The 26,736-nt window shown below is 48.0% G+C and overlaps 1 protein-coding gene across 1 annotated transcript; it reads right to left on the bottom strand.

The window, feature by feature from the left end:
- Nucleotides 1-23,358: 23,358 nt before the first annotated feature.
- Nucleotides 23,359-24,306, bottom strand: LOC119845947 (olfactory receptor 52D1-like). Its single transcript, XM_038378955.1, has one exon. It carries the CDS (start codon nt 24,304-24,306, stop codon nt 23,359-23,361), a length of 948 nt encoding a protein of 315 aa, XP_038234883.1.
- Nucleotides 24,307-26,736: the final 2,430 nt, after the last annotated feature.

Below are 26,736 nucleotides of genomic sequence, written 5' to 3'. Positions count from 1 at the left end.
GGTTCTTATGGTCACTTTTCCCTGGCAAGCCACAGAACTGAAGCCTTGGTCTCACAAGCTTGACTCGGTTTTGTTTCCAATAGTTGTTGAATGTTATTTACATAACTTCAGACATTTCACTGGTGGAAAGAACCACTTATCTTTGCGCCTCAGCTACTTCAATCTCCCACCATATTCTGGACCCGCTGTCTGAACTGTCCTTCCCCATCTCAGGCTGCCTTGGTTTCAACATCATGCTGGTTGCCGGTGTCTTCTCCATACTCCCCAGTCATCTGAGGCTCCCACAGCCTGTCAGATGCCCAATGCTCCCCACATGTCTTCCTCTACATGGTGTAAGGTCCCTCCCATCACAGCTGCTGCCTTGGCAGGGAAGAGCAACAAACCGGTCAGAAATTTCACACACAGGTCGTAAACGCCAAGGAACCTATGATGCGTCTCTTATTACACCAATACACAGCCGTCATAAATATAAAGGGAAGGGTAAACACCTTTAAAATCCCTCCTAGCCAGAGGAAAAACCCTTTCACCTGTAAAGGGTTAAGAAGCTAGGATAACCTCGCTGGCACCTGACCAAAATGACCAATGAGGAGACAAGATACTTTCACATCTAAAGGGGGGGAGAAACAAAGGGTCTGTGTGATGCTTTTGCCAGGGTCAGAACAGGAATGGAGTCTTAGAACTTAGTAAGTAATCTAGCTAGAGATGCGTTAGATTCTGATTTCTTTACATGGCTGAGAAATTAGACAGTGCTGAATACAATGAATATTCCTGTCTTTGTGTCTTTCTTGTAACTTAAGGTTTTGCCTAGAGGGAGTCTCTATGTTTTGAATCTAATTACCCTGTAAGGTATTTACCACCTTGATTTTACAGAGGTGATTCTTTTTACCTTTTCTTATATTAAAATTCTTCTTGTAAGAAATTGAATGCTTTTTTCATTGTTCTTAAGATCCAAGGGTTTGGGTCTGTGGTCTCCTATGCAAATTGGTGCGGATTTTTATCAAGCCTTCCCCAGGCAGCGGGGTATAAGGTTTTGTTGAGGATTTTGGGGGGAAAGACATTTCCAAAGAACGTTTTCTCAAAAAAATATACCCGGATGTTTGCTGGTGGCAGTGGAAGTCCAAGGGCAAAGGGTAAAATAGTTTGTACCTTGGGGAAGTTTTGACCTAAGCTGGTAAAAGTAAGTTTACGAGGTTTTCATGCATGTCCCCGCATCTGTACCCTAGAGCTTAAAGTGGGGAAGGAACCTTGACAACAGCACATGGTACTTCAAGGACTCTTGCTCAGGAACAACTCACAAGCTGGGAATTATGCACATTATATAATGAGAGCGGGCAGCTCTGGGACATGTGAGGGCTTAGATCAATACAGCTGCCACATGCAGGAACCACTGGTAGCTGACTGAAACAGTGGGCCACTGTGACACAGATGTTAAACCCAGGATGCTCTGGGACGATTTGCTAGCCAGCTCTTTTAGTCATGAATGGTGAGGGTTGTACATTCATCCTTCGTACAGAGATTTTATGGGGTGAAGTCATTATTTTTCTCATTTGAAACTTTCACCCATGCAGCATCTTATGGGACCCCTCAGGTTCATGAAATACGCACCGAGTGTAACATTTTCAAAGCAGAGCAGTCACCTGATAATTATGGTTAAATTCAACATACTCATGAATAGAAAATTGTTCCAATGCTTACTTAACTCACACCGTTTAAAAAACGTACACTTTATTTCCAATCAGAAATTCTTTAACTCCAATTTTCAGCCATTGGATTGTGTTACATCTCTCAGAGTTTCAGAGTAGCAGCCATGTTAGTCTGTATTCGCAAAAAGAAAAGGAGTACCGGTGGCACCTTAGAGACTAACAAATTTATTAGAGCATAAGCTTTCGTGAGCTACAGCTCACTTCATCGGATGCATTTGGTGGAAAAAACAGAGGAGAGATTTATATACACACACACAGAGAACATGAAACAATGGGTTTATCATACACACTGTAAGGAGAGTGATCACTTAAGATAAGCCATCACCAACAGCAGGGGGGGGAAGGAGGAAAACCTTTCATGGTGACAAGCAGGTAGGCTAATTCCAGCAGTTAACAAGAATATCAGAGGAACAGTGGGGGGTGGGGTGGGAGGGAGAAATACCATGGGGAAATAGTTGTACTTTGTGTAATGACTCATCCATTCCCAGTCTCTATTCAAGCCTAAGTTAATTGTATCCAGTTTGCAAATTAATTCCAATTCAGCAGTCTCTCGTTGGAGTCTGTTTTTGAAGCTTTTTTGTTGAAGTATAGCCACTCTAAGATCTGTGATCGAGTGACCAGAGAGATTGAAGTGTTCTCCAACTGGTTTTTGAATGTTATAATTCTTTACGTCTGATTTATGTCCATTCATTCTTTTACGTAGAGACTGTCCAGTTTGGCCAATGTACATGGCAGAGGGGCATTGCTGGCACATGATGGCATATATCACATTGGTAGATGCGCAGGTGAATGAGCCTCTGATAGTGTGGCTGATGTAGCAGCCATGTTAGTCTGTATCCGCAAAAAGAAAAGGAGTACTTGTGGCACTTAGAGACTAACAAATTTATTTGAGCATAAGCTTTCGTGAGCTACAGCTCACTTCATCACAAAAGCTTATCGCAAAAGGTTATGCTCAAATAAATGTGTTAATCTCTAAGGTGCCACAAGTACTCCTTTTCTTTTTCCTGTTACATCTCAGTATGCTAGCCTGAAAAGCCTATTATTCAATACTAGTTCCCAGTGTATGTCATTTCTGACAGTTATCAAGTCACCCCTTAACCATCTTGATGAAACAAAACAGATTAATATCTTTGAGTCCATCACTATAAGGCATGTTTTCTAATTTGTACTAATTCTTGTGACCCTTCTCTGAATCCTTTTCAGTGTATAAACATCCAGCTTTAACTGGGGACACCACAACAAGACTGAGGATTCAAAAAGCAGTCACACCAGTGCCAAATACAAAGATAAAATAACTTCTCTAACTCTCCTTGTGATTCCAGTGGTTATCACCCAAGGATCACATTGGCTCTTTCGGCCACAGGATCACACTGGAAATTCATGTTTCGCTAATTATCCCTTCTTACCAACCAATACAGATTGCTCTGAATCAGTGACCTGTCTTCTTTATTGTTTACAATCCCCCAGTTTGTTTTGTCATCTGCAAACGTCATTGATATTCAGGAATGAGAAGGGTTAGCAGCTGAGTTGCTGACACATGTTTCTTCTTACATTTGTCCGTTAACATCAGTAACTTATGCCTCAGACAAAGCTGGGTGCCTGCAAGAAAATGTGTCACCAAAAGAAACAAGGGAGGTGTCAAGGTTCCCTCCCCACTCTGAACTCAAAAATACAGATGTGGGGACCAGCATGAAAGCCCCCTAAGCTATTCTTACCAGCTTAGGTTAAAACCTGGTAAGCTGCCAATACCAAGTGATTTAACAAAGAATTAGGGAAGAGCCCACTTGGAGACATCTTTCCCCAAAATATTCGTCAAAGCCCTTACACCCCTTTCCTGGGAGGCCTGAGAATAAACAAGATGAGCACAAACCAGCCTTGATTTTTAAGACCCAAAAAAACCAATCAGATTCTTAAAAAACAGAACTTTATTAGAAGAAGAAAAACAGAAAAGAGAACAACTCTGTAAGATCAGAAGGGAAGATAATCTCACAGACACTCAAATTCAAAACATAGAAAATCCCTCTAGGCAAAACCTTAAGTTACAAAAAGACACAAAAACAGGAATATACATTTCCTCCAACACAGTGAATTTCACAAGCCAAAACAAAGAAAACGGAACGCATTTTCTAGCTAGGTTACTTACTAACTTTACAGGAGTTGGAGGGGCTTGCGTCCTTGATATGTTCCCAGCAAAGGTATCACACAGACAGACTAAGGCCTTTTCCCCCACTCCAGATTTGAAAGTATCTTGTCCCCTCATTGGTCATTTTGGTTCAGGTGCCAGCCAGGTTACCTGAGCTTCTTAACCCTTTACAGATAAAAGGACTTTGCCTCTGGCCAGGAGAGATTTTATAGCACTGTATGCAGAAAGGTTGTTACCCTTCCCTTTATATTTATGACAGGAGGTAACAGAGGTGCAGACCTGTAGCCCTAAACACCAATAGCCTTGTGGCCTTCCTGCCCATTCTGTTGAGCACAAAGTCATAGCCCAGCCAGATTATATATGTTTATACGGGGGAAATGTGGCTCCTTTCCAACATAGGAATAGCATTGTGGATCAGACCTCTGGTTCATCTAGTCCAATTTCCTCTCTCTGATAGTGAAAGCCCCAGGTGCTGCAGAAGAAGGGGTAAGACACCAAGCAAGAGGTGGATAGGGGGATCACTTATCTGTCCTGACTCTGTCATCCTAATGCCTAACAGCTGGAGATAAGCTTGTGCCCTAAAGTATGTTGGAGTATAGGCTTTCCAAAATGTGTCTTTAGCTGTAACTATTGTAACTGGATACTTTCACTATCCATGTATATGTCCAAACCCTTCCTGATTCTCACTTAGCCCATGACCTCAACTATCTCTTGTTCAAATGAGTTTCTCAGTTTAATTAGGCATTGAGAAAAGAGAGCACTCTTGTTTTACTGGTTTTGAATTTGCTTGTTTCATTTTAATTGAATGTCCTCTTGAACTTGTATTAGGAGACATGGAGAACCCATTCTCAATCTACTCTCTACCAGTTAGTATCTTGACCAACCTATATTACCTCCTCTTTCCATGTTCAATCCTATCATTTATGGGGCCAAAACTTTAGAGCTTCATGAGAAATTGCAGAAGTACGCTTGCAGAACGTGATTGCCCACTGCCACTGATTTTAAGCCTTCATGACAAGAGGGTGAAAGTATATCTTGTTATTCAAGGGTGCTTTGTCCTATTTTGGCTAAGCTCAGCACTGTGGAAGTTCAAGTCTGAGAAGCTCCTCACACCTAACCTCTTATCACTGTATCACCAAATACTGATCTCTGTTGCTAAGTTCCCTCTCTCTCGCCATCACCTGATCTCCTTCAGTGTCATCTATCAGCCCTGAGCCCCAGAAACCCTATCACTTGTTTTTTCCATGACTTTCAAACTAACAGAAGATACGGTAGTTTTCTGAAGCAAGGTGGCTTTCTATTATATCCTGTTTGAACCGGTATCTTGTTCCGTTTGACAATCTGAAGTCATCCTTTCTGATAGCCAAAGAGAATAAAGTAAGTACAGTGCTGAAATATACCTGATTTTTCTATATCCAGTCCTTCTTGAAGCCTGGAAGATAAACAAAATGTTACGGTTGGAAAATGTTAATACAGGAAAGCTGCTGCCGGAATTGAAGTCATTCTACTCGAACTTATTGGTGAGAGTTGTAAAACTATGTGTTTCTGAGAACTGGAACATATTACGCTGATTTTGAGGGGAGTTTGTGAAACAGATGAAACAGAGATTGCCACTATATGTCCAGGTGATCGAATCGCTTGCATTCCTGAGTCTTTCACAACCTAGTTTGGCTGATGTCTCATTTTTGCATATACACAATGATACAAAATCTGTTGTGAAGCGTTTGCACTTTTGAAAGAGTGATTGCACTGGTTACTGCTGATATGTATGACTAGAAGCAGAAGCATTCTACTTCCAGTGAAGACACCGAGGAGGAAATGTTGCCTTTTTAGGGACAAACAATAACAAAATAATGCAACTCACAATATGGACATTGACTACCATCCTTGAATGCAATTAGGAAAAAATAATATAATACTGTTATTGTTGTTTTTACACAACATAAGTTTTGGGCTCCCTTGGGGCAAAGCAATTTTTAACAACATAATTTGCTATTTTTTCTTTAAAACACCTGCCACCCATCACTCAGGAATCAAGGACCAGTACTGGGGGGTATGACTTTGAATTTGATTGTCATATCATAGATTTGTATGTTATGTGGAAAAATTCCTTTTGGGGCTTGATGCTTTCTTTTCTTTTCTTTTCTTTTCTTTTCTTTTCTTTTCTTTTCTTTTCTTTTCTTTTCTTTTCTTTTCAATAAGATCTATGCTAGGTATCTAACAAAAGGTTTCATTTTTTACTTGATGTATAGACCAATGCATTTATTAAAAAAAACCCTTTGTTTCAAGAAAGAGATTGGTCTACTTTTAGGTTAGTTTTTAAGTGGTCTGGGGCTATTAAAGCAGTAAAATCTGGCAAACCTGAAGCAGTACCTCTAGCTGAGCTGGAGGCAGAGCAGCAGCAGCCAAAAAAAAAAAAGGTCCAGAGAAGGAACCCTGAAAGCAGAACTGGGCAGAGGCCACAGAAGCAGCACTCAGCCATGTTGTATCTTTGGGGGCAGCAGTTTAGGGAGAAATCACTTGAGACACAGAGAGCTGTGAGCCATGAAAGCAGCCATTTATTTTCCACACACTGAACTAACCAAACCAGCCCAGTCAGTGAAAACAAGCCAGTTCTCACTACGTTCCAACAGCTAAAAGATTTTCGTACTTTTTTTGTTGGTTTGTTTGTTTGCTTTAATTCTACTTCGTTCTACGGATGGCCATTATCTTTTTAAACTCATAGTGATCGGGGGAAGTCCCCGACGACTGGAAAAAGGCTAATGTAGTGCCCATCTTTGAAAAATGGAAGAAGGAGGATCCTGGGAACTACAGGCCACTCAGCCTCACCTCATTTCCTGGAAAAATCATGGAGCAGGTCCTCAAGGAATCAATTCTGAAGCACTTAGAGGAAAGGAAAGTGATCAGGAACAGTCAGCATGGATTCACAAAGGGAAAGTCATGCCTGACTAATCTAATTGCCTTCTATGACGAGATAACTAGCTCTGTGGATGAGGGGAAAGCAGTGGATGTGTTGTTCCTTGACTTTAGCAAAGCTTTCGACACGGTCTCCCACAGTATTCTTGCCAGCAAGTTAAAGAAGTATGGGCTGGATGAATGGACTATAAGGTGGATAGAAAGTTGGCTAGATTGTCGGGCTCAACGGGTAGTGATCAATTGCTCCATGTCTAGTTGTCAGCAGGTATCTGTGGAGTGCCTCAAGGGTCAGTCCTCGGGCCAGTTTAGTCCAATATCTTCATTAATGATCTGGAGGATGGCATGGATTGCTCCCTCAGCAAGTTTGCAGATGACACTAAACTGGGAGGAGAGGTTGATACGCCGGAAGGTAGGGATAGGATACAGAGGGCCCTAGACAAATTAGAGGATTGGGCCAAAAGAAATCTGATGAGGTTCAACAAGGACAAGTGCAGAGTCCTGCACTTAGGATGGAAGAATCCCATGCACCGCTACAGACTAGGGACCGAATGGCTCGGCAGCAGTTCTGCAGAAAAGGACCTAGGGGTTACAGTGGATGAGAAATTGGATATGAGTCAAGAGTGTGCCCTTGTTGCCAAGAAGGCCAATGGCATTTTGGGATATATAATTAGGGGCATTGCCATCAGATCGAGGAACGTGATCGTTCCCCTCTATTCGACATTGGTGAGGCCTCATCTGGAGTACTGTCTTCAGTATTGGGCCCCACACTACCAGAAGCATGTGGAAAAATTGGAAAGAGTCCAGCGGAGGGCAACAAAAATGATTAGGGGACTGGAACACATGACTTATGAAGAGAGGCTGAGTGAACTGGGATTGTTTAATCTGCGGAAGAGAAGAGTGAGGGGGGATTTGATAGCTTCTTTCAACTACCTGAAAGGGGGTTCCAAAGAGGATGGATCTAGACTCTTCTCAATGGAAGCAGATGACAGAACAGGGAGTAATGGTCTCAAGTTGCAGTTGGGGAGGTTTTGGTTGGATATTAGGAAAAACTTTTTTACTAGGAGGGTGATGAAACACTGGAATGCATTACCTAGGGAGGTGGTGGAACCTCCTTCCTTCAAAGCTTTTAGGTCAGGATTGACAAAGCTCTGGCTGGGATGATTTAGTTGGGGATTGATCCTGCTTGGACTAGATGACCTCCTGAGGTCCCTTCCAACCCTGATATTCTATGATTCTATGGGCAGCACAGGGATCCCATTCTCATTGCCACTTTGTTGTACCTTTGGGGGCAGCAATTTAAAAAGAAATCACTTGAGACACAGAGAGCTGTGAGCCATGAAAGCAGCCATTTATTTTCCACACACTGAACTAACCAAACCAGCCCAAACTGGCTGGGCTATCCCCTAATAATCTAACTCAGTTGCCATAGCAACAACAAGGTGCTATTAGCATGACAACCAAACAAACAACAAGGCAGAAGAGTTGAAGGCAGCAGTGCTGAAGCAGAGCTGGGGAGCTGCAGCTGGAGCAGACCAGAACCGGGAGCTGGAGCTGCACAAACCAGCTGCACCAACAGGGAGCCACGGCTGATCTACAGTAGGGAGCTGTGGGTAGAGAGCCAGGATAGTGGATGCCGGCAACTAGTAACACGGCAGCAGATCACAATGAGCATCTGGGATGAGCAAGGTGGGGCCATGGACAGAGGGCCCAGCACAGGGAGATGTCATCAGACAAGAGGGCCTTGAAGACTGGACTCAGGAGAGAGGACGCAAATCTGATGTAGAGCCAGATGCTGGGGAGAAAGGTCCTGCTCCTAGAGCCAGAGGGTATGTGGCCACTGCAAAAGCCAGTGTCTGACTTGGCAGTATCACCACAGCACAACTAGAGGCTGGCAGGGGGCCTGGGATGTGTGATGCAAAACCATCCTCTGAGGTGTCCATAACCTCTGTTTGCCAGAAGCTGCAAAGGAGCAACAGGGGATGGATTACTTGATGATTAGCTGTTCTGTTCATTCCCTCTGAAGCACCTGGCATTGGCCACTGTCAGAGGGCTAGATAGTTCTTATCTTCTTAGAAAGAGCAAAATGTTTAGTGGTTCCTTTGTCCGAGGTTTTCCTTCCCACTCTGGAGTCACGCCATGATAGGAAAGTAGTTCCTGATTCTCTTCCTGTCGGGAATATTTAGGTTCTCCATATATAACTCTTGTTCCAGGTGGAGCCAGCAGCGAACAGGGCCAGGTTCAATATCTAGGAGTTCCTTTCTATTGATACAACACAGAACTGCCTCAAGCCCCCACCCAATTACCTTGGAAATGGACAAACCACACCTGGGCACCTCTGAGAGGCTATATTTCCCCACAGTGTAGAAAACTACCTTTTAATAAAAGGAGCTAAGTAATTCGGCATTAATTTGGGTACAGACTGCAAACATAGTTCATAAACAAAAACCTTGATTAAAAAAACATCTCTCCCCAAGCAGCATATATTTACCCTCATGTTCTTAAGTCCAGCAACCCAAAAGTCCTATTCGCTACTCTTCTCTGTACCCCACTCACAGTTGCTATGCTTGGTCAGTGCAGACCCTGAGTTCAGAGGTGCATCTGCAGAGTTCACCTTCCTCCCACTCCCAGGTCATGTAAAGAGTAACCCTACTCGCTCCACTGCTGAGGCCCTTGCACACTGCTATTCTCTTCCAGCTGTGCCGCTGGCTGGTCACCAGCCGCTCCTGCCACCCACCTGCTCACCACTCTCGCCGTGGCTCTCCACAAACTCCCTGCTGGTCGCTCATCATGCCTCTCCACTGCTGCCACTCATTTCACCTCCCTGCCTCACCAGCCACTCATCAACCAGATGAATTTCACTCACCTTCTGCTGACATCTGCCTCTCTGATGTGACCTCCGCACATCTGTGTCTCAGCACTTTTCAACTCATTTCAGGCAGGGCAGAAACACGGTCACATCTGAAGTGATTTCAGCTTTCTGTGGTTTCAGCTCTTAGCAGGCAGAGCAGAAACACAGTCATACCACAAAAAGAAAAGGAGGACTTGTGGCACTTTAGAGACGTACCACAACTGCTTTTAGCTCAGATTGAGCATTTCATGTAACAAAGAGGCTCCTAATGAAGCCCTATTTAGCTCTTTTTTTGAACAGTGGGAGAAACAGATTTAATCAGTCCAGCGAGAATCCTTTAGAACTGTTTTCAGCTTCCTCATTGGGACGCCTGTCCCACCCCTTGTACATTCACAGGGCTCTGATATTCAAGCTTCTGGCTTAACGAGGTTCTTTCAACTGAGCAAGCCCCCTCATTTGGAACAACTTAAGCGCAGTCCTGATGTCCTGTATTCCTACAATATTTACAACATTGGCAACCATATTTCACTACCGCTGCATTCAGCACTAATTTGATTTGTACCCAACACCAGCCAAAGTTGATCACTCTGACATCGCTGTCACTGCTGAATATGTAAGCATAGCAGGAGTAAACTGTATTCACATAAACATACTGTAACGGGACAAGGCCAGATGGCTATAGGAAAGTAGTGGGAAACAGATATATTATCCAAAGGTTAAACAAATCCCTGTTACCAGCATAAGAAAGTGTCACCTGCCTCAGGTCAATTAAGACATCTGGGGCCAATTAAGAGCTATCAAGAAGGCAGGGAGGACAGCTAGGTTGATTGGCACACCTGAAGTCAATCAAGGACTGGCTGAAACTAGTTAAAAGCCTCCCAGTTAGTCATGTGGGGGCATGTATCAGGAGCTGTAGGAGGAAGCCACGCTGTTGGGGAAACTGAGCAAAAGAAACCATATCAGGCACAAGGAAGGAGACCCTGAGCTATGGATGAAGAAGATATTGAGGAAGTGGGGGCTGCTGTGGGTAGGTGACCCAGGAATTTGTATGTGTCCTGTTTCCAAAAGGTCAGTCACCATAGCTGATACTATTAGGTCCCTGGGCTGGAACCCAAAGTAGAGGGTGGGCCCAGGATCCCCATTTCCCCCTGAATTAATCAGTGAGACTGGCAGACAACAGAGGCTCTGCAAGGGAGAGTAGCTTCTCCTCACCTCCCTTGCTGGCTTATGATGAAAATGTCTCAGTAGACTGTCACCCTTGCCTCTACAGAGAGAAGGGCTACGTGGAGGGGCATAGTGAGCCTCTTAGGCTAGCAAAATCTGCCAGGAAGCGTGGGACCCATGGAAACAAGGTCAAAGCTTTGTTACACTACCCAAAGTCTCTCCCCCTCCCACCTAGCTGTCAGGAAACTTTCTTTGAGAGCCTGAAGCTTTAAGATTTAAGCGTAAGCTTTAATTGAAGTGGGTTTTATCCCCGCAAAAGCTTATACCCAAATAAATCGGTTAGTCCATAATGTTCCACCAGAGTCCTCATTGTTATTGAAACCTGCTTAAACTTATAACTGTATTGTTGCTAGGATATAATATAAAGTCTGCACTTGCTTATAATTGTATTTTGGATGTAATCAACACCAAGTTCCCTTTGGACTAATAAAGGAAATCTGGTGTGGAAACTTAGTTGTGCAAAACCTTAATAAACTTACTAGGGAAATTATTCCAATATCTGCCTTTCTGGTCATATTGGGGAGGGAAAGGAATCACTTTGGTGAAGTCATAAAGAAAGTGGGGAAACAGCTGACTTAGAAGATGGAGGCTGACAGCCCAGTGGGAGGATGCATAGAACTGACAGAGTTGGTAGGAATAGGGGAGCACAAATATGATGCTGTGCAGGACACTTCAAGCCATGTCCATGAGCCTGCAATGACCACAGTTCTCTACAGCATCCAGAATGCGTTCACCCGGGGAGTGGATATCCAGGCCCACAACACAATTTTTTTTCAGGAAGAGGGGCAAACCAGTTGACTAGTCATGCCTAAGCTTTTCGTCAGAGATATTTTTTGTAAAAGTCACCAACAGGTCACGGGGGTGTGGCGGGGGAGACTGAAATTGGGAAGATTAAAGCCTGATCAGGAGTATGAGAGCCTGAGCTGCACTTCAGGATGGGTGAGGGTCCAGCACCTACTTCCACTGCAGGTAACAGCTTTGTCACCCCCACTGCAGCACCAGCACCTCAGAGGTCTGGAGCCCCTGCTGCAGCCCATGTGAGAGAGCTCCACGGCTCCCACTGGTCTTCCTCCCAAACTGCATCCTATTTAGTGCTGGTTCACATATTCTCTGACACTTTGAGAGTTCCCTGGCATACATTGCAGGCCTGAGAAAGTATCGTCTCTTGTGTCTGCAGAACTTTGCGTGCTATGTGAATCGTACTAAGAACACAGAAAAATCAATTTTCTGCCCATTCTTCACCAAACTGAACACTTCAATACATCTTCAGTAGGGTGGATCTGACAGTCCCAACAAATTGCTGAGGATCATTCTCATGGCATTTTTTACAACAGATGCCTTTTTCCATCAGCATGCCCATCTTGTGTCACATAAATTAGACAATTCCATTTCACTCCAAGTGTTTTCTGGCCCTCTAAGTAAGCATGGTGTATGCCAGGCTGTGGCAAAATGATAAAGAAACCCTCTAGAGTGTAAAAAAACATCCTGAGCTTTGCGTTTTACTTTGCAGGTTTCAACTAAAACCACATTCAATTTATGAACTATGCAGTGAGTATATATAGCAGTGGGGTGATCTTGCACCTTTTTGCTGTACTCCACTTACATGACCTGCTACGACACCCACACATTCATAACACGCTGCTGCAACCGGCAAGTTTGCAGTCCTTGATGCTAAGTAAGAACTGCTTAATGTTGTGATAGATGGTGCGAACATCCCCTCACTCAGAGGAATCAACAAATGCTAGAGATTGTTCCTTTATTTGCAGGTTTTCTGTCTCATATACACTGTCATTTCTTCATGTTTAAAACTGAGTGCTGGATCAACAAGAACAGTACAAAACCCATTCTCCTAAACTTTCTGAATGATTGTGCTTTTCACAATATCAGCAGCAACTCATAAAAGCTTGTTTTGAGTTGAGTGGCTTGTGAGATTGAAATAGTTACTCAGGGTTTTTTGGTTTCTTTTTTGTTGTGTTTTTTTTCGCAAATGCTACATCATACTTGAAATCAAATAGAATAATTCTACAAAGGTTCCGCTTTTTGTGTATTTTTCTCTCTCTTCCTGCCCCTGCAGTGCAATTCCTTGCTTAGCCAGGTAAACCAGCATGATGATTCCAGCAGCATAGTCTCTGTTTCCATGTAATGCCAGCTTTTGTGAATTTGACAATTGTGCCACTATATAGCCAACTTCTTTTGTTTGTTTTTTTTAAAAAAATGCCACTTTTCAGAACACTGTGTATGTATGGCAGATTGTATATGTTTCTGAATTTTTTCCCTATATTTTTCCTAACTCTTACTCCATTGTCAGTGAATGCAGGGTCTCTGAAAAAACTGGAAAACTGTCTGCAAAGAAAGCAAAAAACTGTATCTGCCTGCTCACTGTACTCTTAAGTTGAAATATCTGGCAATATTTGATGTAAACGAGAAAGACCGTGACACAACTTTGCAGATTCTAGTGTCCTTAATTCAGTTTCTCTCCCTCTTTGGACTTTGCACCATTTAATCACTGATGGTATATCCATGCCTCTGGTCTTTGGTTGATGTCTGGCTCCTATACCTGGCCCAGCTGTGTGACTCCTCCTGCTGTTAAGCCTTGAGATACTGGAGCAACTCAGCTAAGGGGGCTGGAGTACGGAGGGCCAGGAGGCCAGGGCCCACATTGAAACATGGTTCTGTTTTTCACTGGCAAATGGCAGGTGGTAGGGGCCTCAGGGGAGGGGAGTTTGGTCTGTAGGGGAGAAGGGACTAAGCAGGCGGTGCGCAAAGGGCCCTGGGGAAAGGAGAGTGGAGGAGAGGAAGGATTCAGCCAAAGACAGGTGGAGGGGCACAGGGAAAGGCAATGGAGGACAGGAGGGAGTCAGCGAGCTGCGGGTAGTGGGGCCACAGAGGAGGGGGTGGAGGAGAGAAGGGATTCCGGACTAGAGCCAACACGATGGGAAAAGGAGGGCCCCATGGGGTGGTGGAGGAAGGGAGAGGCTCGATGAATGGTGAGTTGAGGGGACAGCATTTAACATTTCCAGAATTTTTCTTCGGAGCACAATGAGAAGAACAAAACTAAGATTTTCCATTAATTACGTTAATGATGGAGGCTCATAAAATTCATTGGCATTTTTGCTCAGGAGAATTATTTTTGTGGGTGCCTCCATTGTGTCTAAATACTGAACGTGAGAGGAAGGATTCAGAGTAGCAGCTGTGTTAGTCTGTATCCGCAAAATAAATACGTTAGTCTGTAAGGTGACACAAGTACTCTCGTTCTCTTTTTGAGAGGAAGGAGTGATTCATACTGGTTGTTGATAAATTGTGTAGTCAATTGCTTGACCAAGCTTTCAATGCTTATAATATGTTCAAGAGGTGAAATAAACCATGTCAGGTTTACTGCTCTAACCCCATAATAAAATACCACAGGAAAAAGCTTTTATATGTGTAAAGGTTCAGATTCACAACTGCGGCGCCTCCTCCTGGTTGTTGGGAATTAGCTTCTCCAGCCACCGGAGCGCCCTCCGCAGGCCAGTGGTCTGCCTTACCTCCCAGGACCTGGTGCCCCTTTCTCTGGGTTGCTGCCTGCCTACCCATGGGCTACCCCTCTGCAACCCTGCACCTATTTGGCCGGCATCGTGATGCTTTCCAGTTCGGAGCTCCCAGCCCCTCTGACCCTTCCACAGCCCTGCTCCAACCCAGGTGTCCTGCTTAGCACCTTTCAGCCAGGCCCTTCTCCCTCTACAAGCAGAGGGAGACTGACTGGGGTCCTGGCTCACAGCCTCTTATAGGGGCAGCTGGGCCTGATGGAGCTGGCCACAGCTGCGGCTGCTGCCTTCATCAGCCTGGGCTTTTCTCCATAGCCCCAGCCACTCACTGGGCCGGCCTCAGCCCTGACAGGGCTGGAGTGGGGAACCACCCCGCTCCCGGGGAGAGAGAGAGAGAGAGAGAGAGAGAGAGAGAGAGAGAGAGAGAGAGAGAGAGAGAGAGAGGTCAGTCTGTTAGGGGTGCCCTGCTAGCTAGAGCTCTTCCTCCCTCCCTCTCTCTGGCCACCCTGGGCTGTTGCTGCTGGCTGGAGCTCTCTCCTTCCATGGAGGACTCCTGCTGCTGGTGCTGAGTGAGGGGGCCTGCCGGCCTGCCCCCACCCCCCATCACCTCTGGAGAAGAAGACAGGACCCCCCTACTACCACCTGTGAGGGGTCCTTCCTGCCTGGCCTCCAGGGTTGCTGGAGCTGCTGCTGCTGCATTTGTCCTGGGGAGCTGCTGGTGCCTGGCACAAGAAGGGGACTAATTGGACCATCGGCTGCTGGGGGAGCGCATGAGACTCTGAGGACCACTGTGGAGGGGGCCATTGAGGACTCAGTGATTATCAAACTGTGCTTTTGTGGTAGGGGACCTGACTATGTTTGTGAGGACATAGGGGTGTGGCATGGAGCCTGCCCCCGTCCATCTGTGTCCCCCCTGACCCCTCCACAACCCCCACCAGCCACATACAATCTGCCTCAAGCTCCTGCCTCCAATGCTCAGCTGCTTGCCTGGCCTGCTACGCCCATTTCCACCATATGGGCCTACAGCGGTACCCCGGTGACTTTTCGCAAGCGCACCTGGGTGCATATGCTCCCCACTTTTTGGACTGCCCCCATAAGATTACAGCCCTTTGCCCCCCCTCAGCTTCTTTGCCTAAGCCCTTTGAGAGCCCAGTTTGTTTGCCTGCCCTGCCCTTTTCCCTCTGAGGTTGGGGTTTTTTATTCCCACCCCAGCCCTACAGCTACCACTTGGTTCCCTTGCCCCACCCCCAGCCTGGCTGCTCCCTTTCCTTTGCAGCCCCCCTTGCTCTGTTGACCCTCCTTTTGTGTGCCCATGCCCCCTCCTATGTACTTGTGCCCCCCCATGTTTTGGTTGATCACTGCACCGCCCTTATGTTATTGTGACCTTCCCTCCCCTCGTGCAGCTAGAGGAGCTGGACTTCCATCCTAGGTTGCTGACTGACCCCCCCCCAAGTCCTTGATAGCCCCCTATTGCCCCCCTCCATTTTGGTGCCTCATCCCCTGCCTGTGTAAGGGAACTGTTGCCCCCTTACTAACATTCAGTGGGGGTGTTTTAGTGGCTAGCTCCCAGTACTCAAAGGGGAAGGGTCGATGGGGAATCAGGACCCTGAGCCTGACAGCCCCCAGGAACATTGGGAGAGGCCGATGCTCCAGGTCAGCATGAATGATAGGGTGGGCAGGCTAATCAGGGAGTCAGGAGGCCAGGGAGGTCCCGTCCTGCATAGGAGCTGGAATTGCCTTGGTCAGACAGAGTGGGGCAGAGCTAAGGAGAAAGCAGGGTCTGAGTTGAGCTGGGGGGCAGAGCTGTGCCAGATCCCAAGAGAGCAGACCCTGTCCTGGGAGCAGAGCTGCAGCCCCAAAGCCAGAAGCACAGCCCAGAGAGAGAAGATTTGCCCTGGGAGCAGAGCACAGCAACCAGAGTCAGAGGTGCAGGATAAGCAGCCCACAAAGCAGGTCAGTGCTGGGAGCAGAGTCACAGAAGCAGCCTGCAGAGCAGACCTGTCCTGGGAGCAGAGCTGCAGCAACCAGAGCCAGAGGAGCAGCCCAGGGAGCTGGAGGCAGAGCAGCGGCCGTGCTGAGGCAGAGTGGTGGAGCTGGGGTTGGAGCAGTCTGGAGCTGGGTGCGGTGAGCAACTGAGGAGAGCGAGGGGGGACCCTGGGCAGGGGCCCAGCACAGGGAGACGCCTCAGCCAAGAGGCTCTGCAGGCCAGGCTTGGATCGTAACCCTGATAGGAAGGGGACGACATTTGGAAGAAGGGTCCTACCACTTAGAGCCTGAGAGCGTGTGGCCACCACCAGAGCGAGTGTCCAACCTACAGCATCCCTGCAGCACAGCCAGGGCCTGAGCAGGAGGCCTGGGACTTACAAGGAACAGACTGTGAACTGCCCTGACGCTCCAGAGACGCTGCTTGTGATGTTCCCTGACACAAAGCGGGCTGATGTGTTTCCTTTAACCTTTCCCATTTTTCCTTATTCTTTTTAAAATTAATTGTTGATTAAATAACTTGCATTTGCTTTAAATTGTCAGAGAAGTGCCCGGTGCAGAGAAAGTACCCTGGAGTGGGGACACCCTAGCCCCTCTCCTAGGTGACCACAGCAGCATTGGGGGTTGAGTCCCCCAGGAATCCTGGGCCCAGCTTTGTTGGGGTTACTCTGCCAGACAGGAGAGTGGAAGGGGAGCCCTCAAGAGCAGGGAGGCCACTGGGTAAAGGAAGTGAGAGTGAGGATTCAGATCCTTTCGCTAACCCACTTCACCAGGGAAGTGCAGAAGACAGGAAAGTTCCCCACAACAGCAAGACTATTCCCTCGATTACACCTGCAGCCTAGCGGGGAGGAGCGGTTGACCTGCTTCCCCTCTCACCCTTTTCTCCAGTGTTTTTCTCCTCCTTCCCCTCCCTCACAGCTCAACATGGCAGGAGACACAACGGGTGGGATCCTTGGGGTGGACCCTGCCCCCCATCTGCCCTCCCGATGCCCCTCCCCTCAGCCTCTGCTTCAACCGCCGCTGCCGAACCACCAGCTATCGCCCCCGCTGGGGCACCGGCAGCAACGGACAATGGGGTGACCTCCGCTGCTGCCACGTCTCTCACCCCCTCTGATTCTGGGGAGCTCCCCCAGCTGGCAGGAAAAGCCAGGGCAAAAAGAAAAGAAAGATACCTGCTAAAAAGGCTAGGCCCTCCATGGCAGGGGATGCCCCCACTGCTGTGGCCCATTCATCATCCACAGCATCCGTCCCTGATGCTGTCTCCACCAACACCGTGGGCACCTCCCCTCCGGCCCTCAGAGTGTATGCCCAGGTGAAAGTGTCCCCCCGACCAACTACTACATCATCTCTCCAAACCACCCCCGCTGTTACCATCCCAAGCAGCTGGGGCCCCTTCCCCACCTTGAGCAGGAAGCACGGCGACCGTTGCCTCCTACTGCACACCTCGCCCCACGTGGAGACCTCCATGTGGGCACTGGCCAGGGTGGTGGGGCCCACGGCCATTGTGGCAGCCACCAAAATGTATGGCAAGGTAGTCTTCTTCCTTGCCTCAGAGGCCACAGCCCATAGGTGGTGGAGAAGAGACTGACAGTGGGGAGCGTGTTTGTCCCCCGGGAGCCACTGGAGGACCTGGGTGCCCGTGTAGTTCTGACCTCCCTTCCTCCTTTCCGCCCCAGTGCTGCCCTGCTGCCGGCCCTTTCTATCCTGGGGAAACCAGGATCTCTGTCATCAGCCCTCTCCCGCTGGACTGCAAAGACCCCGCCCTCCGTCACATCCTCTCATTCCACCGGCAGGGGCAGCTTCAACTGCCGCTGGCAGCGCATGGCGGAGAGGCGCTCAAGGGGTCTTTCCTGGTCCCCTACCAGGGGGCCCATTACCTGGTGCATTATTCCATAGTGGGGAGGCCTGATGCTACCTCTGCCAGGTGATGGGACATATCCGGAGGGACTGCTTCTTGGCCCAGCATGGAGGAGCACCCAGGACCCCCGAGCCTCAGTAGGGCACTGGCCCCGTCATCACCGGCGCCCCTGGCTGCCCGGCACCTGGAGCCGCCCCTCCTCCTTCTCAGCCCAGCACTGCTCCCGGTCGGGCTCAAGGGGTACTTCCCCCATGGTGCCCAGATGAGTGGGAGAGCCCCGCCACTGTTGCATGCACTCTGGCGGGTCCCGTGGAGGAAGGTGCAGTGGGGGTATCGCCGAGCGTGGGAGAGAGCCCGCCCCAGGGGGAATTTGCCCCTCCTTGTGCTGCCCCACCGTTGCCTTCGCGAGTCCCTGAGTCATCATCCCTGCCCCCCATCCCAAACCCTGTTACTCAACCCGCAGACGATGCCATGGAGGGGTGGACCCTAGTACACAGAAAGCGGGGCAAGCTGAAGTCTTGAGTTCCTTTCTTACCATCCAATGGGGAGGCCCCCCAGAAAATCAGGAAGAGGGGCCCACTGCCGAGCCTTCAGCCTTGCCCATGGCTGTGTTCCATTCACTGGTGCCGGCTGGGGAAGACATGGCAGCTGATGCAGGGATGTGACGATAGAGCATTTGGAACGGGAGGTCTTAGAACTAGAGTGGCATTTGGGCACCAGCCCTGAGGATCCATCCCTTTGTGGAGTGTGTGAGGAGAAGAGGGAGGAGCTTCAGATCCTCGACAACCATCGGGCCCAGGGTGTTTTTGTTCGATCCGTAGGAGGAGGATGCAGGAATGAGAGATGGATCGCGGCTCCCACTTCTTCTACGCCCTGGAGAAAAAGTGTGTGGGCAAGAAGCATGTCACCTGCCTTCTGGCAGAGGATGGCACCCCCTCACGGATCTGGTGGAGATATACGAGAGGACCAGGATCTTCTACGCACACCTTTTCTCCCAGGATCCAACTGATCCTACCACCTGCAGAGTGCTCTGGGATGATCTCCCGATGGTCAGCACGGGTGACCAGGACCAGCTAGAGCTGCCTCTCTCCATGGCCAAGTTCTAGGAAGCCCTCTGCTGCATGCCCACCAATAAATCTCTGTGCGTGGATGGGCTGACCGTGGAGTTCTACCATGTGTTCTGGGACATCCTCGGCCCAGACCTAGTCACTGTCTGGGCTGAGTCTTTGCAAAGCGGGGTCCTTCCTCTCTCATGCAGGGGAGCCGTGCTTGCCTTATTGCCGAAGGGGGACCTCCGTGACTTACGGAATTGGCGTCCTGTCTCGCTCCTCAGGACATACTACAAAATCATAGTGAAGGCCATCTTGCTGCGGTTGGGATCCGTGTTGGAGGACATGATCAACCCGGACCAGACCTACACCATCCCGGGCCATACCATCTTTGATAACCTGTATCTGGTCCAGGATCTCTTGGAGCTTGGGTGTAGGGATTGTCTGTCCCTGGATCAGGAGAAGGCGTTCGACAGGGTGGACCATGGGTATCTCCTGGGCACTCTGCTAGTGTTAGGCTTTGGATCCCAGTTTGTGGGTTATCTCCAGGTGCTATAAGCTTCCTCAGAGTGTCTGGTCAGGCTTAACTGGACCCTGACCGAGCCGGTCAGGTTTGGGCGGGGAGTATGGCAGGGTTGTCCCGTCTTGGGCCAGCTGTATGATCTGGTGATGGAGCCTTCCTCTATCTCCTCCACAGAAGGTTGAATTGATTGGTGCTTCGAGAGCCAGAGCTGCGGCTGGTCCTGTCAGCATATGACGACGATGTGCTCCTCGTAGTCCAGGATCCAGGCGATTTGGAGCAGGTGGAGGCTTGCCAGGCCATATGCTCTGCAGCATCCTCCACCCGGGTCAACTGGGTCAAGAGCTCTAGCTTGGTGGTCGGGGATGGATGGCAGGTGAGCTCCCTCTCACCCACTCTTTAGGCCATCGGGTGGAGTGCAGATCCGCTGATCTATCTTGGCATTTACCTTTCTTCCATGCATCCATCTCCGCCAGAGAACTGGCACTGTTTACAGGGCAGGGTGACGGAGCAGTCCCGGAGACAGACAGGACTACTCAGGTGCCTCTCCCATCGAGGGAGGGCACTGGTACTCAATCAACTTGTCCTGTCCATGCTCTGGTACCGGCTCAACACCTTAGTCCCAGCCCCAGCCTTCCTGGCTGACCTCCAGACGGTGATTCTGGTGTTCTTTGGCCTGGAGTGCACCGGGTCTCTACAGGGATCCTCCATCTGCTCCTAGAAGAGGGAAGGCAGAGTCTGAAGTGCCTACGCACTCAGGTCCATGTCTTCTGCATCCAGGCACTGCAGAGGCTCCTTTATGGTGCAGGTAGTCCTGCGTGAAGAGTACTGGCTCATGCCTTCCTGCTCCGCTTCCAAGGGCTCTGATAGGACTGGCAGATCCATTATCTCAATCCGAGAGGTCTTCCACGAGACCTTTCTGGGCTGCCGGTCTTCTACCAGGACATCCTCCAGACCTGGAAATTGTTCTCGGTGACCAGATCCAGTGTGGCCACTGAGGGGGCAGATCTCCTGGGGGAGCACCTGCTTCACAACCCCCAGCTCCTTGTGCAGGTGGCATAGTCCCCCTTGGTGCACCAGAGGTTGGTCCTGGCAGAAGTCACCAGAATCGGAGACCTCCTCGATTACAAGTAGGGAGACTGGCTGGATCCCCTGATGCTCACACAGCTTATGGGGCTCTCCAGGACTTGTACTTCCCGGTGCGTACTTCAGGAGGTGAGGGCCATTTTGCAGCCCACTGCTTGGGTTTACCTTGACCGGGGCCTGCATGAGGACACACCCTGTCCACTCGCCACCCCAGGCCCTCCGGACTTTTTCCTCAGGCCTCTACCCCGTGCACCCAAATGGTCCCCCGCCCCTTCTCCATGAGCAAGCTGCATGACTTGCAGCCGGTTTGTTTCCAGACCGCACCAAGGAAACATCAATACACGCTCGTGCTCCACACCCTTTACTTGCTTACCCTTGTGTCCCACCCTAACACAAAGTGGTGGGACTTCCTGCCACCTCTAGAGAGTGAGGAGCCCCGGTGAGACAGCCTATACTCCACCCTGGTCCTGAGGCCCACCAGGGATATGAGCTGGAGGCTCCTTCATTGGGCCGTGAGCATTGGCGTATATTTGGTGCAGTTTACCTCTATCCTGGACACCTGCCCCTTCTCCGGCGTGAGGGATACTCTGGTGCACGTTTACTTGGAGTACACCAGGTTGCAGCCCCTATTCCTGCTCCTCACAAATATCCTGTTATGTTTCTGGCTGCACTTTTCTCCTCACCTCCTTCTTTAGGCACTCCCTATCCGTGGCCCCACAAAGTCACAGGACCTCCTCCTGGCCTTATCTAAAATGGCCATCTATAAAACCAGGGAGAGGAGGTTGGCTGATGGAGACTCCTTTGACTGTGGGGCCTGTTTCCAATCTTCTATCTGTTCAGGTATCTGGGCAGAGATCCTCTGGGCGGCATCCCCGGCTCCCTTGATGCCTCTGAGGAGCAGTGGATGCTGTCTGGAGTTCTCTGCTTGGTGTCCCCATCAGCATCCTTTCTTTTGACCCTTTGACCTCATCCTGTCCCTGTTATTTTATTAGTTGTCCCATGGAATCATTTGGTTTCCAGGTGCTGTAGATCCTCCCCTTAGGCTTCAGGGTGCAGGGGGTGTAATTAAGCAGTGGGTGGGCTCCTGCCTACCCATTTCCCGGAACCCAATAGGTACAATACAATATCAGTCTCTGTGAAGCAATCTTGTGCAGTGATGTTACATTCATCTTAAACAGAAAGTGTTCTCCCCAAAGTTATGCATTTCAGATTTTATCATTTATATGAAGAATTCACAACTTACACATCTCTTTACCCATCACTAAAATCCAACCCATCTGTTTGTTCCAGTTCCCTAATGAAAGTGAGGAACTATTGTGCGGAACTTTCCTGGCTTCTGCATTACCCCAGAGGAATTCTCCTAGGAAAGGCTATGAGTCAAAACTCACACTCCCTTTTCCCACAGGCCTGCCTGACATCAAGGACTCCCCTTCCATTCTCCTATGTGGCAGAATCCTCAGAATAGTGACATGGCTCTGCCCAGGATTCCTGAGAGGCTGAACCCAAAGTCTCATCATGGTCACTTAGGATAGGAGCTAGAGTGTCCCCACTCCAGGGTACTCCCTTCACATTGGATGCTTCTCTGACCCCCTGATCACTAAATTAAGTTCAATCCAAATATAATTTATTAAACAGCAACTGTAAGAAGAATAAACCAAAAAACGGGAAAGGTTCACGGAAACAAGAAACCCTGCTCTCTATGCATGGGGATATCACAAAGAGCCCTCTCTAGGATGCAAGGAAACTTCTTAGTCTCTTCCACTCCAAAAGAACTTCAGCATTGTTGTTTCTTTCTTTTTCTCTTTGGCTATCTGAAAAGTGTAACTTCTGTTTGTAAAACTGGACAAGAACAATTACCACAGAGGGATTAATCGAAAATGACTTTGCTTCAAAATGCTATAGTGACTTATGGTAGTCTTAGGGCAGTTCTACACTTACAGCTGGGATTAATGATCTGAAAGCAATCAATCAGTGGTCAATATAGCAGGTCTAGTAAAGACCCGCCAACTCAACTGCATATCACCCTGCAGTTGAGCCCCAACAAGAAGAGTAACATAAGTCAATGGGAGATTTTCTCCATTGACAGCCCCTCCCCCGCCTCCCCACAATGTAGAATCTGCTGTAACTTGACCTAAGGCACATTGACTTCACCTGCCTTATTCATGTAGCTGGAATTGCAAGGAGTAGGTTGACAGGACTAGAGTAGGTTGACACCGTGGTAGTGTAGACATATCTTTAGAGTCATGGAAAGGCTAAGTAACAGGGTGTGCGGGGAGGGAGGCTGATGGGTGACAATAAAGAGGTCAAGTGATGGTCAGAGAAAGGTAACTCAGCAGTGGAAAGAGCAGTGCTTAGTGATGGAGTGATAAGATATTGTTTGGGAGAAAATTCTCAGACTGTGAACTTCCACAATGCTTAGCTCAACCAAACTGGGACAGTGCACCCTTGATTCATGAGGAGATATGCTTTCCTCCTCTTGTCACACAGATTTCAAGTCAGTGGCCCTAGGTAATCATCTTTTGGCAGATGTATTTGCCTACTTTATCACGAAGCTCTTTGGTTTTGACCCCATAAATGATAGGGTTGAGCATGGGAGGGATGAGGAGATAGAGGTCAGTCAAAATGATGTGAACATGGGGTGCGATGCCTTGACCGAAGTGGTGTGTGAGAATGGAGAAGAAGCCTGGGGCATAATATGTCAGCATCACACAGATGTGGGCTGTGCAAGTGTTAAGGGCTTTCCGGTTGGTATTCTTAGAGGAGATTCTGAGGACGGCCCTGATGATCAGACCATAGGACAGGGCAATGAGTGTCAGGTCAAACCCATTGATTACAAACATTAGCCACAAGCCATATATCCTGGACACTGTGATGTCCCCACATACCATCCTCACCACAGCTCTGTACTCACACTGCGTGTGGAAGATAATGCGGTTGGCACAGAACGGCTGCTGACTCAGGAGCAGGGATAGCGGAAGAATGAAGAGAACAGCTCTTATCAAACCTGCAAGTCCTAGCTTAGCTATTTGTGCATTGCTGAGGATGGTGCCATATCTCAGAGGGTTACATATGGCAACGTAGCGATCAAAGGCCATTGTGACGAGGGTGGATGAGTGCATAACAGAAACCATGTGGAGGAAGAACATCTGGGTGAGGCAGCCAGCCACAGTAATGCCTTTCAAATTGAACCAAAATATGCTCAGTGCCTTTGGCGTGACAAAGGTAGGTGTGGCAATGTCTGTAAGTGCCAGTATGCAGAGCAGCAGGTACATCGGCTTCTGAAGAGTCTGCTCCTTACCTACAACAGACAAAAGCGTGACATTTCCCAACAGGCTGATAATGTAGAATGTAAAGAAAGGGATGGAAATCCAGATGTGGGCAGCCTCCAGACCAGGGATGCCCATTAGCATAAAAGTTGAAGCATCAGAGTTGGTGAAGTTGAAACCTGCCATGAGGCGATTGATGCATCTATACGACTCAGAAATGCTGAAGGTGCCTGTAAAGGGAGAGAAGCACAGCAAGGGGGTTACATGCTTTATAACAAATAATATGGTAAATATGTTATAATTATTAACATTCTCGGAATCTTCTTGAGTAAGGAGTGAAGAACCACCAACGATGTCACACCCTGCTTTCTATAGCTTTAGCATATGGCAGGAACCCTTTGTTTCAAAACTTGGTTTCCAGACCAGTTTGTGAGAAAATTACAGACTCCCCAAGATGGAATCCAGAGTTATGTTGCCTGGTCACAGGGAGTTGTAGAGTCAGAGCATCTACTACGTATAGGCTGTCTGAAGCATTCTCAGGGAGGCTCACTAGGTGGAAGGTTAGTTTCTCTTCAGGCCTATTGTTTCCGCCAGTGTCTCCTTGCCCTGAATAGGCCCTTCCCAACCAGATATCTAGACTGAAACCAAGTTCCCTTGTGGGCGTTACACAGTTGTAATTACATTTGAAATGCAGAGAAGTAGTCAATATTCAGAACTTCTGACAAAAATCACAAATGCAAAGAAAAAGGATTATCATATTCAGAAAGTCATAACTTTTCCAATGACAAATTACATAACCCATCTTGCAATGGGATACATTGTAACAAAAATATCAATGGTTATTTCTACCAGTGAAATACCTGCAGTTACATAAGAACAACAATTGGAAACAAAACTGAGTAAAGCATGTGACACCCAGATTGTAGTTCTGTGGCTTGCCAGGGCAAAGAGACTCTGAAACTCCCCAAATGCACTCTGTATCAAGAAACTTCCCAAAGTTGGCCTTGGACCAATAATCACAAAAAAAATAATAATTTCAAGAGCACTTCCCACCTGTCCACCTACATGCTGCTCTTCAACACTCTGATGTTCCACTCCGGTGTTATCTAGACTGGTGATCTGTTAGGTCACCCCAATCCATGACTCTGGGAGCCAGCCTTACGCTGCTCAGCTGTGAGAACCCCCACTCCTGTGCTGTTCATGCTGAGTATCTCGCATGTAAGCTGCTCCTTGGATTGTGCAACTGAATGACACTAGCCAATATCTCCAGTCCCAGACACAAAAACCTCCCTCTTGCAGGGTCCAGGTATGCCTGCTGGACACTGCAAGTTGATATGAGTTTGTCAATTTAACAAAGAAATTGAGATGCACCAGGCTTTTTATCCCAAGGGGTGTCTCTGTCACGCTACAAACCAAACACACTGCTTCAGGTAGAATAAAAAACAAATTTATTATCTAGAAAGATAGATTTTAAGTGATATTAAGTGATAGGCAAAAAGTCAGAGTGGTTACCAAAACAAAAGAAAATATAAGCATGCTGACATAAATATAAAGGGAAGGGTAAGCACCTTTCTTTATACAGAACTATAAAATCACTCCTGGTCAGAGGCAAAACCCATTCACCTGCAAAGGGTTAAGAAGCTAAGATAACCTCGCTGGCACCTGACCAAAATAACCAATGAGGAGACAAGATACTTTCAAAGCTGGAGTGGGGGGTGGGTGAACAAAGGGTCTGTCTGTCTCTGTGATGCTTGTGCCGGGAACAAAACAGGAATGGAGTATTAGAACTTGTTAATGTAATCATGTGCCTCAGGGTCTGGCAAGATAGTTTTTACTGGCTAGGTGTGCCTAGGTGTGTTTACACTTTGATCAGACACACCTTTTTCCAAGTAGCTTTCCCACGACTGCTTTCTTTGTCTCACCAGCATGGGGGAAGACACCCCCTTCTCTTTCAGTTGGGCAATTTGAATTTTCACAAACTACCACCTGGCAACTTCCTGATCTCAATTCCTCCGTTATCACAGGCATTGGAGCTGCATCTTGATTAAAAAAGACACAGATACTTTCAAAAAAAATCTTTCAGAAATAGCATGCTGAAAAACTGGGACCTGGATTAGGGTAACCTCTGCCACCCCTTCCTCTATCTCTGAGTTTCAGAGTAGCAGCCGTGTTAGTCTGTATTCGCAAAAAGAAAAGGAGTACTTGTGGCACCTTAGAGACTAACAAATTTATTAGAGCATAAGCTTTCGATGAAGTGAGCTGTAGCTCACGAAAGCTTATGCTCTAATAAATTTGTTAGTCTCTAAGGTGCCACAAGTACTCCTTTTCTATCTCTGAGAAGTCAGTGGTGGGACTGCTTCCCTCCAGGACATCAGTTACACAGTTCCCTCTCAAAACCTGGGTCACAGGCTGTTAGGGTTCCCTCCCCACTCTGAACTCTGAGGTACCAATGTGGGGTCCCGCATGAAACACCCCCTAAGCTTATTTCTACCAGCCTAGGTGAAAAATTCCCAAGGTACAAATCATTTCCTTGTCCTTGACAGTATTGCTGCCACCAGCAAATGATTTAGACAAAAATCCAGGAAAAAGGGCCACTTGGAGTCCTTGTTTCCCCAA

The sequence above is a fragment of the Dermochelys coriacea genome, chromosome 1 (assembly GCF_009764565.3).
Source record: "Dermochelys coriacea isolate rDerCor1 chromosome 1, rDerCor1.pri.v4, whole genome shotgun sequence".
NCBI classification, from domain to species: Eukaryota; Metazoa; Chordata; order Testudines; family Dermochelyidae; genus Dermochelys; species Dermochelys coriacea.
Note: the sequence above shows the minus strand (reverse complement) of the source record. Positions and strands in the feature narration are given on the sequence as shown.